We start from the raw sequence: 13,331 nt of genomic DNA on the forward strand, positions 1-13,331 counted from the left end.
ATTAAATTGAGAATTAACAGAATCTAGAAGGGAGTATATAATTGCCAAAATATGAGTAAACATTTACTGTACTGGACCTTGAAATATTTGATACCTACTTAAGTCAATGCAGAGGTCAAAGTTACCCATGAAGGCATATACCCATTTGAGTATGGAAGATGCACTGCTTCCACATAGATTGTTTCCCACTAGGGGCTGGTCTTAATCTACAGGATTTGTTTTCCTTGAGTTTATTTTCATCTCTTATTTCTCTCTCTGTTCTCCTCCAATGCATAATTTAAAAAATTCTTTTTTTTCTGCTTTGTGTCTCATTTATAAAACTGTTATCTACCATTAGTCTCCAAAAACAATGAAAGATTTTTGGTTTGATATTCTGCTATACCTTTAACCTAGAAAAATCTTGAATTTTCAAACAAGTATTCTAACAAGTAAAACCAATACCAGTCCATTTATTAAATATTTTGTTGCATTCGTATTTTCCCTTTTTGTATTTCCAGATGGGCCTACTAAAGAATTTACCCTTGCAGCTAGTACCACTGAAACTTTATTGTCAGAACTTGTACCTGAAATAGAGTATGTGGTGACAATAACTTCATATGATGAAGTAGAAGAAAGTGTACCAGTTATAGGACAACTAACCAGTAAGCACACATATAAATTAAAATACTTGTATACTTTTTATTTTGCAGAAGGTTTTTCCAACTTCAGATTAATCTCTTATGATACAGAGTTAATTTATATCAGTATTAACAGTTTTTTTCTGTTATCCTAGTTATTAGTGGATATGAATAATTCATTCCTGTTTTATAACTCTGGTCTCTGGAAACAGCAGGAATATTATGAATGAAGGCCATTGAAAATGTTAAACTTTGCTGGACAACAATGTGAATGTCTTTTTGAAATATCTCAAAAATCTTACTAAAATAACTTATTTGCAAGAGAGTGATTATTTGGCAGTATTCTCTGACCAGCTGGGCAGAGCCATACATTTAAGAGATAATAGCAGAATCTAATATGATATATTTATTCTGTTTTAAAGAGAATATTTGCTTGAGTTCATTTCCTTTTGTAATAATAAAATTTTAACTTAGTTCAAACAGGTAGTTCGACAAAGCCAGCAGAGAAGAAACCTGGAAAAACAGAGATACAAAGTGAGCATTTCTCTTACTATTTTTCTTGGATTCATACAAGTCATAAATGTAGGATAGAGCAGATGTTACAATTATATACATAGATTGATCTTATTCCTATACTAATTTCTATAAGCTTTATCTAGAGGGAGCACAGACAATCTAAGAATAATATATAACTAAGCTGTTATAATACTTAAGTTCGGACATTCTAAGCCAGTTTTTCCTTCTGTTTACTAGATATTCTTTTTAATGGGAGTGTTTTGAAATTGTGTATATCCAAACTTTCCTGCAGGATTTTGGCAATAGGTGAAAACAAAGCACATCTCAGGACTCAACTCATTTCTCAACAACAAACTGATAGCAGTAGGTGGTACTTAGGAACATATGAGAAATACAAGGCTGGAACATGAGAGAGATGTCCTTAGCTAGTGTTTGAAGCAATACAATTGCCATGAAAATACTTTTCTGAGTCTATGTGTATGTTATATTCCTCTCTAGCTTACTTACATGGCTTTAGTTGATGGCCTTTGTAACCTTTTCCAGAGTCTGTGTAACACAGGTCTGATAAATTGGTGCATTTGTAATCAGATGAAAGCAATTTTATTTAGTATAGATCTTGCAGTTATTAGCCTCCATTTGTCTTATATTTCTTTGTCTGACTTATGGATATGGATCATTACAGGGTTTCTTGGACTTCTAATTTTGTTACCTTGTAACAGTTGGATTTATGACCCAGAATAACCATAAAAATATTATAAACACAAAGGTCTCTTTATCTGGAAATATTCCCTCCAGATCACTGTTTATCATTATTTCCAATGTCTAATAATCTGATATGATGTTTATGGTATATGTTTATGGATATGTTTATAGTATATGTTTATGTATATAGTATATGTTTATAGTATATGATGTTTATAGCATTTATAATGCTAATATTTTCAATAATTATTATTTATTTTAAATCGAACTATTATACCAAGTATTGACTTTTTAATAGGCTTAAATTGACCTATTGAATAATGTGCAAAACTTATTTAAGCATACAACTTGTATTTGGCTTGCAAAATTTTCTAGGACCCTCTCCTCTTCCTAGCCAAATACTTCTTTTATTACTTACCAGCTGACTGCAAGGACAAAATCATCTTCAGAAAATTCAGTTGGAATTGCATTACAAATACAGATTTTCATAAAACCAACTTGACCTCTACCATAGAGAGAAGGAAAGATAACATATTCAGTTATGAAAACTGATCATTGGATTCTGATAATTTCAGGATACCATATGGATTTTTAACTTTTTAATAAAAATAATTGTCTACCTTGTTTGTTCACTAGAAGTAGATTTTAATTGTCAAGTTCAAATACACTGATAATTAGGACTAGATACTTTAGCTATTTTGCATAATTTTATAGTTGTTTTTTCTTCTGTTAGGCTCCCTTAGTCCTCTAGACTAACCCTAATGCAAATTTTAGACAATTATATTGAAAAGTGCAAGAGAATATTAACAAATTAGGTCTTCAACTCAACTGCACTTCCTTGAATGGTACCGCAATTATTTTGGATTTATTTGTTGATAAATACCAAGGAATAAAAACCTTTTGCTTATATTTCTTTTACATGACTTCTAAATGTTTTATAAAATTTGTACTTTTAAAGAAAAGTGAGGGTATAGTTTATAAGAATAGATAGGTTGATAGCATGAATACTTGGACTTTATGCCCCTGGAGAGCAAGTTGTAAATGTATTTATCCCTTTTTGTATAATGTCTTATACAGCAGTTTAAAGAGATCTAGTTTCATGAATTCATCTTGATGAAGGCATTGAAAATGCTTCTATGTATTACTAGTAAAATTGTACATTCGTTTGTGCATGTGGGTGAAGAATAATCGGTTAATATGTTCTAATGAACAGGATGATTTAAGGAACCAACATTTTTGCAATGTTAGCTTGTATTGATGAACTGATTTAGTAAAGCATCATTTAAAAATATATCAAATGTATTTCAGAATGCTCTGTCAGTGCCTGGACTGATTTGGTTTTCCTTGTGGATGGCTCTTGGAGTGTGGGAAGGAATAATTTCAAGTACATTTTAGACTTTATTGCTGCTCTTGTGTCTGCTTTTGACATTGGGGAAGAGAAGACAAGAGTTGGAGTTGTTCAGTACAGCTCTGATACCAGGACTGAATTTAACTTAAATCAGTACTACCAAAGGGATGAGCTTCTTGCTGCAATTAAAAAAATTCCATATAAAGGTGGCAACACAATGACAGGTATGTTCTACAGATTTTTTTAAAGTTAAAAATGAATGAAATGTCTGTTTCAGAAAGAAATTACACATTGCCTATTACGTATGAAAGATTTTTGACTTTGTTCACATAGTTTTTGACTTTGGAAAAATTGTGTAGTACAGAGTAAATGAACATGTTTCTTTTCCCTTTAGGGGATGCCATTGATTATTTAGTTAAAAATACTTTCACGGAATCTGCTGGGGCAAGAGTTGGCTTTCCTAAAGTGGCAATTATTATTACGGATGGAAAATCCCAGGATGAAGTGGAAATTCCAGCAAGAGAGCTTCGTAATGTTGGAGTTGAAGTTTTCTCCTTGGGTAGGTTAAGTTCAGTTAATTATTTCCATTTTACAACTCCTTTCAGTATACTAAATATTTAGGAAGATAAAAGATTGATTCCTCGAGGAAGGATGCTATTAGAAGTGTTTACTGCATTTTTGTAGTGTAATATTAAAGACTTAAATTGTCTTTAAGTAAGAATTCTACTTATCCATTTCCCTCATATAACTCCCTTAGCATATGTATTTAGGAAGGTGGTATTCACATTCTTTGCCAGCTCTCTACTTTTCAAAGAATTCTGGGCCAATGATTCTAATAAAGATCCTCCTTGTATTATCATTAAGTGTTTTTTATGTGTTTCCTATGTTATGTAATACTTGAAGAATTCAGAGGGCTCCAGCTTATTCAGGACTCTGGAAGAAAAAAGTATCATCTTTACAGATGGCAAAGACATATGATGGTATGGTTGGGATGACAGCCAACTCTGTTTAACTAACTATTTGTTTTCCTCTGTGGCTGGCCACTATATGTCAAATTATAAAATGTTTTTGGCATCTGTACAGTTGCACATTCGTTATGAAGCAAAGCAATTCAGGCTTATGACTTAGTGACTATTTGAAAATATCTTCAGTTGTGAAAGATGGAAAAAATGAAGAACTTTTCCAGGTCAATTGGCACATTTCCTGTTTCAATATGTCCTTATCCTTTTGTTTTGCAGGCATTAAAGCTGCAGATGCAAAAGAACTCAAACAAATTGCCTCCACGCCTTCCCTGAACCATGTTTTCAATGTGGCCAACTTTGATGCAATTGTGGATATTCAGAATGAGATCATCTCCCAGGTGTGCTCAGGTGTTGATGAACAACTTGGTGAATTGGTTAGTGGAGAAGAAGGTGAGTAGACTGCGTAGCATTCCCCATGTGTTAGTCCTTTCCATTGTTTGACTATTTATAGTTTTACAGTTAGAAGTAGACATATTTATTTAAATATTTCTTCTAGTGATCCTCTAATTGTATACTCCATTTGCAACTCATCTTGTTCATACCATTTGTATTGTTTTTCCTTCCAGTGGAGCGTTCAGTAGAATATATTATTGCAAAGTTCTTAAAATTTTGGGGGGAGACAAGTTGATTTACTCTTTAAGACTCTTTAGTGTACATTGAATGCCTATCTAATTATGCTATTCTGGTACTTGCTTTAATTATCTTACACTCTGATTTAAACATTTGGGCTGGAAAGACATTTGCAATGTAAAATAATAGCAATGTTTCTATTAACTGGCTAAAGACAAAGATGTTCACTGATTATACTCTGCATAACGTTTTGAAAGCTTTTAAGAATATTTCAAAGATCAGTCAATGTAATCCTTCCATTAGAAAAATTTCCCATTTCTGTTAGTTATTACTTCTAAATACATGGGAGAAAGAAAAGACACTTCAAAAGATCCTTTTGAACATTAAAAGTGTTAACCCAAAGCCTTTATCTTTTTCCATGATTGTTCTCCTCTCAGCCTGAGAATAGATAAGTGATTAAACATAAATTCTAAATAGTGACATCTTCCATTATATAAACTCTTTAATCTTCAATCCCTGAGCATTTTGTCAATGTTCACTGGTCCCAATTCTGTCTCAGAACTCATTACTTCATGGGCAGTAAATCTTTTCAGTTGTTTTAGTGTCTAATGTCTAACCTTTTTGCTCTGTATTATTATGGAATCCATCTCATTTACCTCCACTTTTCCCTGATTAGTGATTAACAAGAATCTTTTAAACACTTTAATCTTTTAAAAAGTTTTGTTCTCCCTGGGGTGCAGTGGCATATATGCAAGGGTAGGCCCAACTTTTTTTCTGCCACTGTTGGAACTTTCCCTGTGTAGGAGGCTGGGGCTGCATCACAGGTGTTCACATTTCTCTGTAGACTAGCCTAAGGCTTCTCTCTTCTACAGGACTAGCCTCTACTGCCTCTGTATCCCTCAGGTTTGGTCAAATTTCCATGTGGCATATCTGTGGTTTTCCTTCTACTACTTCCTACTTAAACAGCATTTTAAATATGTGTGTGTGTGTATATATATATATATATATATATATATATATATAATTTTTTTTTAAATTATATTCTTTTTTTATACTTTTAAGTTCGGGGTACATGTGCAGGTTTGTTACATAGATAAACTTCTTTCATGGGGGTTTGTTGTACAGATTATTTCATCACCCAGATATTAAGCCTAGTGCCCATTAGTTATTTTTCCTGATCCTCTCCTTCCTCTTACCTTCAATAGGTCCCTTTATATCCATGTGTTCTTATTGTTTAGCTCCCATTTATAAGCAAGAACATGTGGTATTTGGTTTTCTGTCCCTGTGTTAGTTTGCTAAGGATAATGGCCTCTAGCTCCATCCATGTCCCTGCAAAGGACACGATCTTGTTCTTTTTCATGGCTGTATAGTATTCCATGGTGTATATGTACCATATTTTCCTTATCCAATCTACCATTGATGGGGTTTTAGGTTGATTCCAAGTCTTTGCTATTGTGAATAGTGTTGCAGTGAATATATGTGTACATATATCTTTATAATAGGAAGACTTACATTTCTTTGGGTGTATACCTAGTAATGGGATTGTTGGGTCAAATGGTATTTCTGTTTTGAGGTCTTTGAGGAATTGCTGCACTGTCTTCCACAATGGCTGCACTGATTTCCACTTCCACCAGCAGTGTATAAGCTTTCCTTTTTCTCCACTACCTCACCAGCTTTTGTTATTTTTGACTTTTTAATAATAGACATTCTGACTGGTGTGAGATAGAATCTCATTGTGGTTTTGATTTGCATTTTTCTAATGAGCAGTGCTGTTGAGCTTTTTTTTTTGTATTATTGTTGACCACATGGATGTCTTTTTTTGGAAAAGTGTCTGTTTATGCTCATTGCCCACTTTTTAGTGGGGTTGTATGTTGTTTTCTTCTAAATTTGCTTACGTTCCTTATAGATGCTGGATATTAGACCTTTGTTGGATGCATAGTTTGCAAAAATTTTCTCCCATTTTGTATGTTGTCTGTTTACTCTGTTGGTAATTTCTTTTGCTGTGCAGAAACTCTTTAGTTTAATTAGATCACATTTGTCAAGCTTTGTTTTTGTTGCATTTGCTTTTGGCACCTTTGTCATGAAACCTTTGCCAGGGCTTGTGTCCTGAATGGTATTGCCTACGTTGTCTTCCAGGATTTTTACAGTTTTGGGTCTTAGATTTAATCTGTCTTGAGTTAATTTTTGTGTATGATCTAAGGAAGAGGTCCAGATTCAGTCTTCTTCATATGGCTAGCCAGTTATCCACGCTCCATTTATTGAATAGGGAGTACTTTTCCCATTGCTTGTTCTTGTCAGGTTTGTTGCATATCAGATGGTTGTAGGTGTTCAGTCCTGTATCTGGATTCTATATTCTGTACCATTGGTTTATGTGTCTGTTTTTGTACCATTACTATGCCGTTTTGGTTACTGCAACCCTGCAGGATAGTTTGAAGTCAGATAGCATGATGCCTCCAGCTTCATTCTTTTTGCTTAGGAGTGCCTTGGATATTCAGACTTTTTTTTGTTCCACATGAAATTTAAAATAGTCATTTCCAGTTCTGTGAAAAATCTCAATGGTAGTTTAATAGGAATAGTGGTCAGTCTATAAATTGCTTTTGGCAGTATGACCATTTTAATGATATTTATTCTTTCTATCTATGAGCATGGAATGTTTTTCAATTGTCATCTCTGATTTCTTTGAGCAGTGGTTTGTAGTTCTCTTCGTAGAGCTATTTCACCTATTGATTTAGCTGTATTCCTAGGTATTTTGTTCTTTTATTCACAACTCCCATTCTGAATGGGAGTTCATTCCTGATTTGGCTCTCACCTTGACTGTTGTGTATAGGAATGCTAGCAATTTTTGCACATTGATTTTGTGTCCTGAGACTTTGCTAAAGTTGTTTATCAACTTAAGAAGCTTTGGGCTGACACTATGCAGTTTTCTAGATATAGGATTATGTCATCTGCAAACAGGGATAGTTTGACTTTCTTTCTTCATATTTGATTGCCTTTTATTTCTTTTTCTTGCTTGATTGCTCGGGCCAGAAATTCCAATACTATGTTGAATAGGAGTGGTGAGAAAGGGCAACCTCGTCTTATGCTGGTTTTCAAGAGAAATGCTCCCAGCTTTTGCTCATTCAGGATAAACACCATTTTCATATGCTAAATCTGATAGCCTTTTTGAAGAGGTGATGTGTAAATTTGTGCCTGTTTTTACACACACTTCTTGAAGGTTGACTTGTAAAATATTAGAAATGTATCTTCTAGGAAGTTGATTTCATTGACAAATCCAGAATTTTGATATTGTCTGAAATATCTTAAAATACTTTATATTAACTGTCAAATGCATGACTATGTTCTACGCTGAGTAAGGATCACAATTTTTTAGAGGATTGATATTTATCTGTCAATATACATGTTAGAAGCCAATGTTTCTCCTCTGTTTGGTGGCACTGTGAACATAGTTGAACTTTTCTTCTTACCCTGCAACTTGTTTAAAATTATAAGAACCTGTCATTTGGCCAGGTGCGGTTGCTCACACCTGTGATCCCAGCACTTTGGGAGGCCAAGGCAGGTGGATCATGAGGTCAGAAGATTGAAACCATCCTGGCTAACATGGTGAAACCCCGTTTGTACTAAAAAAAAAAAAATACAAAAATTAGCTGGGCATGGTAGTGCATGCCTGTAGTCCCAGCTACTTGGGAGGCTGAGGCAGGAGAATTGCTTGAACCCGAGAAGTGGAAGTTGCAATGAGCTGAGATCGAGCCATTGCACTCCAGCCTGGTGACAGAGCAAGACTCCATCTCAAAAACAAAAACAAAAACAAAAAAGCCCTGTCATTTAAAAACTGCTAAATGCTTTCTCTTTCTTGACATATTATGAAGTATTTTTAAAGATTATACTTTTATGATGTTATTAAGAGAGAAAAACTTCCTAAAAATTGAATGAAGCACTGATTTAACAAATATTTATCAAGTGCCTACTTTGGTACTTGAGAATGAAGATAATGAGTGAATACCAAAACCACAATGGAAATCTTGGTTTCAGAGAAGAAGGCATGAGGTGTCATAACATTAATTTTTTCCGAATACATTTTTATTCCATTAACCCATTAACTTGTCAGCAATTTGACTAAAAGCCAAGTGTTGAGTCTCTTTTGGTTTGATAGGGACACGTAAAATTGGGGGCTGAGGAGGGTATTGGGCAACTCTTCTCAATGCATTCAGGATTAATTTGAATAAGGAGATTTGAAGGTCCAAACCTAAAGACCAAATTAATAAGGTTACATCTCACTGTTGTTAATCACTATCTGTTGTAACTTTTTAGTTGTTGAGCCTCCTTCAAATTTGATTGCCATGGAAGTCTCTTCAAAATATGTTAAGCTAAGTTGGAATCCATCTCCTAGTCCAGTGACTGGCTACAAAGTGATCCTCACGCCAATGACTGCAGGAAGTCGACAGCATGCTCTGAGTGTGGGGCCTCAGACAACCACGCTCAGTGTTCGTGACCTCTCAGCAGACACAGAATACCAGATCAGCGTTTCTGCCATGAAGGGAATGACATCCAGTGAACCCATTTCAATAATGGAGAAGACTCAGCCTATGAAAGTACAAGTGGGTAAGTTAATGTGTGCATCATTGTGTTTGGATTATGTGAAGATCTGTTTGACAGAATGCCTTACTTGTTTGGACTTAGTTTTGAATGAAATATTTGCAATAGTTTTTTTTTTTTTTTAAGAAGTATGTTTTCTAAGAAAGCTAGATATGTATATTTTAATGGTTAACTAATATGTATTGAAGTTTAACGTACTTTTTTTTTCTCTTTACAGAATGCTCACGTGGTGTGGATATAAAAGCCGATATTGTATTTTTGGTTGATGGTTCCTATAGCATTGGAATTGCAAACTTTGTTAAAGTTAGAGCCTTTTTGGAAGTTCTTGTAAAAAGTTTTGAAATTTCGCCAAATAGGGTCCAGATTAGTCTTGTTCAGTACAGCCGGGATCCTCACACTGAGTTCACTTTGAAAAAATTCACCAAAGTTGAAGATATAATTGATGCAATAAACAACTTCCCTTACAGAGGAGGATCTACGAATACTGGCAAAGCAATGACTTATGTCAGAGAGAAAATATTTGTGCCTAGTAAGGGATCAAGAAGCAATGTACCAAAGGTCATGATTCTTATCACAGATGGGAAATCATCAGATGCTTTCAGAGATCCTGCGATAAAACTAAGGAATTCAGATGTTGAAATCTTTGCTGTTGGTGTGAAGGATGCAGTTCGCTCAGAATTGGAAGCTATCGCCTCTCCTCCTGCAGAGACCCATGTGTTCACAGTGGAAGATTTTGATGCTTTTCAGAGGATATCTTTTGAACTCACACAGTCTATCTGCCTTAGAATTGAGCAAGAATTGGCAGCTATAAAGAAGAAAGGTTAGTAGACTTTGAGAGTAAAAGTTATTTCCTCATGAACAAAGCATTTTTTGTTCTAAAATTGTAGATAACATGCTTCTTCAATTCTTTCTATAGACAAAAAAAGGAACTTTCCTATGTTATTGAAAACTATTAAACTTAGTTTCCTTAGCTCTGAGATATGACTTTCTCCTGGGGATGGATCATATTTTAGTTGGTGAAAAAACTGTTTACTCATAAGAGCCATGAGATGTTTCCGTTCCTAGCTCCTCAAGCAGGTTTAGGAACAAGTTTTATCATACATATGTGTCATTTACAATCCAAATCTCATGTATGGGGTGTTCACTATGTGCTGGATACTGAGCTGGGTCCTTCAACTCAAAGGTGACAAAAATATAGTCCTGCACCTTTGGATTCTTTTTATGCATTTCGTTTCCTGGATCATTTTGGGCATCATTTCTCACATCCGGAATTCCCTATCTTCTTTTCTTTATTTGTCTGAAATCTATTCTTCAATGTTTAGTTGAAAGTCCCATCCTTTTCCTTAGCCTTCCTAAACTGTAACTATCCAGTTTACTATCCAGGTTACTACCACACTATCATTTTCACTCAGTTGGCTTTCCTCCTATTTACTCCTTTTTGTTTTTAATTTATTGTTGAGACAGAGTCTTACTCTGTCACTTAGGCTGGAGTGCAGCGGTGCAATCTCAGCTTGCTGTAACATCTTGCCTCCCCAGTGCAGACAATTCTCTCACCTCAGCCTCCCCGGTGGCTGGAACTACAGACGTGTGCCACCAGGCCCAGCTAATTTTTGTATTTTTAATTTTTTTTTGTAAAGACAGGGTTTCACCATGTTGGCCAGTCTGGTCTTGAAATCCTGATCTCAGATGATCCACCCGCCTCAGTCTCCCAAAGTGCTGAGATTATAGGTGCGAGCCCCCATGCCCTTCCTGCTTTTTTTTTGTTGTTGTTGTTAATAATGTTGCATCCTCTTGTCTCTCCAGTTTGATTGTGTGTCCCCCTAAGGATATACCATATGTGTTAAATGTTGCCTCTTTCTATGATTTAGTTTAATAACTGCTTAGTTTAAGAAATATTTTGTTGTTGGGAAAAATTCCTTAATTTTTACTTTGAAGTATTTGTCTACAAACCACCAAAGGTTAATATCTAAGTACCAGGGATGAATGGGAGAATGTGGATGGTGCATTTGAGGTCTGCTATGGTTTAAATATTCCTTCTGTGAACTAGGCCATTCTATTACTACCGCTTTAGGAATCCCAAAATTCATATTCAAATTTAATCACTTATTTAAATAACAGAAGTTAGTATTAAGGATAGTCAAGGTGAATAATCAAGATCTCTTGTTGTGTTGTAACTTGGGAGGCTTTCTTTCAATGGTCAAGTATAGATGAGGTACTCAGTACAGGGGTCTCAATGAACACTATTCTCCCAAATGAATATAAGCCATTTTATAAACATTAATTATTGGGTACATTTTTGTTTTACAGATTCAAAAAATTTTAACTGTCCTTTTTTTTTTTTTTTTTTTTTTTTTTAATAGCTTACATCCCTCCAAAGGATCTTAGTTTTTCAGAAGTGACTTCTTACAGTTTCAAAACCAACTGGTCTCCAGCTGGTGAAAATGTTTTTTCATATCATATCACCTACAAGGAAGCGACTGGGGATGAGGAGGTCACTGTGGTGGAGCCAGCATCGAGTACCAGTGTTGTTCTCAGCAACCTGAAGCCAGAGACCCTGTATTTGGTCAATGTGACTGCGGAGTATGAGGATGGCTTCAGCATTCCCTCAGCTGGAGAGGAGACCACCGCAGAAGGTGTGAGGGGGTTTCTGTCACTGTCTTTCAAAAACAAATAATTTATTGCAGTACAAAGTTACAGTTTGTAATAAACATCTGCTTTACAGGTCAGAATTGCCAATGCCTTTGTAAGATTTGGCATCTTTAAAAGACAGCTTTTCATAAATGTTTTTAAAAAAAGAAAAAACTTTTAAGTAAAAAACCTTAGACTTTTTTTTTTGATGAGTTTGAAGTTAAGAAACCTAGAGAGCTAGGTTTATTATTATTAATCCATAATAATGGATTAATAATTTTGAAATACTGCTTATCCATTTTTTGTGGTCCCATATTTCAGGAATGTCATGTCTTAAATCTTTCTGAAATTGCTTACTGTACTTACAGAGTTACGGTAAATATATATTTATATTTATTTATATATTTATATATATAAATATATATAGAGATAATAAGTATATTATTAATTACTTATGTCTTTTTAAAAAGTTGTGGTAAAATATACATATTTACCATTTTAACCATTTTTGAGTGCACATTTTAGTAGCATTAAATACATTCATCTTGTTGTGCTATCATCACCACCATCCATCTTTAGAGCTTGCAAAACTGAAATTTTGTACCCATTAAGCATTAACTCCCCATTCCCTCCTTACCCCTACTCCTGGAAACCACCATTCTGTTTTCTGTTTCTAGGTATTTGATTATTCTAACCACCCCACTTGAGAGGAATCTTTCAGTACTTGTATTCTTGTGCCTGGATTATTTCACTTAGTAAATGTCTTCAAGGTCGATCCATGTTGTAACGTGTGCCAGAATGCCCTACTTATGGTTGAATAATATTCCACTATATGTATACACCACACATCTTTTAAGATGGAGTTCTTACTGTGTTACCCAGGTTGGCCTCAAAATCCTAGGCTCAAATGATCCTCTTGCCTCAGCCTCCTGAGTAGCTGGGACTGCAGGCATATGCCATGGTGTCCTGCTTCACGTTTTGTTTACCTCCGTTCATCAGTGGACATTTGGGCTGCATCCACATTTTGCAAATACTGCTGCTATGAACATGGTGTGCAAAATTTTGCCGAATGTTTTAAGCAGTATTCGTTTACATGTGTACTCCTTACCGGATAGAATTAAATATATTTGAACACACTTTGTGACATTTGACATTTAAGGTCACCAATTTAAGTTGCTTAGCGACAAACTAACGCAAGGCAATTATTCTTGAACCTAAGCATAGCAAAGTATTGCAATAGATGTCAATTGTTATTTCTTCTTTTCACTGGGAATAGGAGGTAAAGACCCTAAAAGAACAGTATGAGGAATTTAAGATAATTACAAAGAAGTATTT

The 13,331-nt window shown here is 34.8% G+C and overlaps 1 protein-coding gene across 6 annotated transcripts in view; it reads left to right on the forward strand.

The window, feature by feature from the left end:
• The window catches only part of COL12A1 (collagen type XII alpha 1 chain), a 121,740-nt gene that overhangs the window by 12,177 nt on the left and 96,232 nt on the right, over positions 1-13,331 (forward strand). For 5 of the 6 annotated variants that reach the window (XM_032275495.1, XM_032275493.1, XM_032275498.1 and 2 more), the window contains 8 exons: positions 498-641; positions 1,092-1,151; positions 3,144-3,407; positions 3,578-3,742; positions 4,422-4,595; positions 9,084-9,374; positions 9,586-10,188; positions 11,729-12,001. The exons of the other annotated variant lie outside the window; for it this stretch is intronic. In XM_032275495.1, coding sequence (XP_032131386.1) covers positions 498-641; positions 1,092-1,151; positions 3,144-3,407; positions 3,578-3,742; positions 4,422-4,595; positions 9,084-9,374; positions 9,586-10,188; positions 11,729-12,001 — 1,974 coding nt within the window. The remainder of the gene's footprint in view (positions 1-497; positions 642-1,091; positions 1,152-3,143; positions 3,408-3,577; positions 3,743-4,421; positions 4,596-9,083; positions 9,375-9,585; positions 10,189-11,728; positions 12,002-13,331) is intronic. 6 annotated transcript variants of the gene reach the window in all.

The sequence above is a fragment of the Sapajus apella genome, unplaced genomic scaffold (assembly GCF_009761245.1).
Source record: "Sapajus apella isolate SASKATOON/1434 unplaced genomic scaffold, GSC_monkey_1.0 scaffold6, whole genome shotgun sequence".
In the NCBI taxonomy this organism is placed as follows: domain Eukaryota; kingdom Metazoa; phylum Chordata; class Mammalia; order Primates; family Cebidae; genus Sapajus; species Sapajus apella.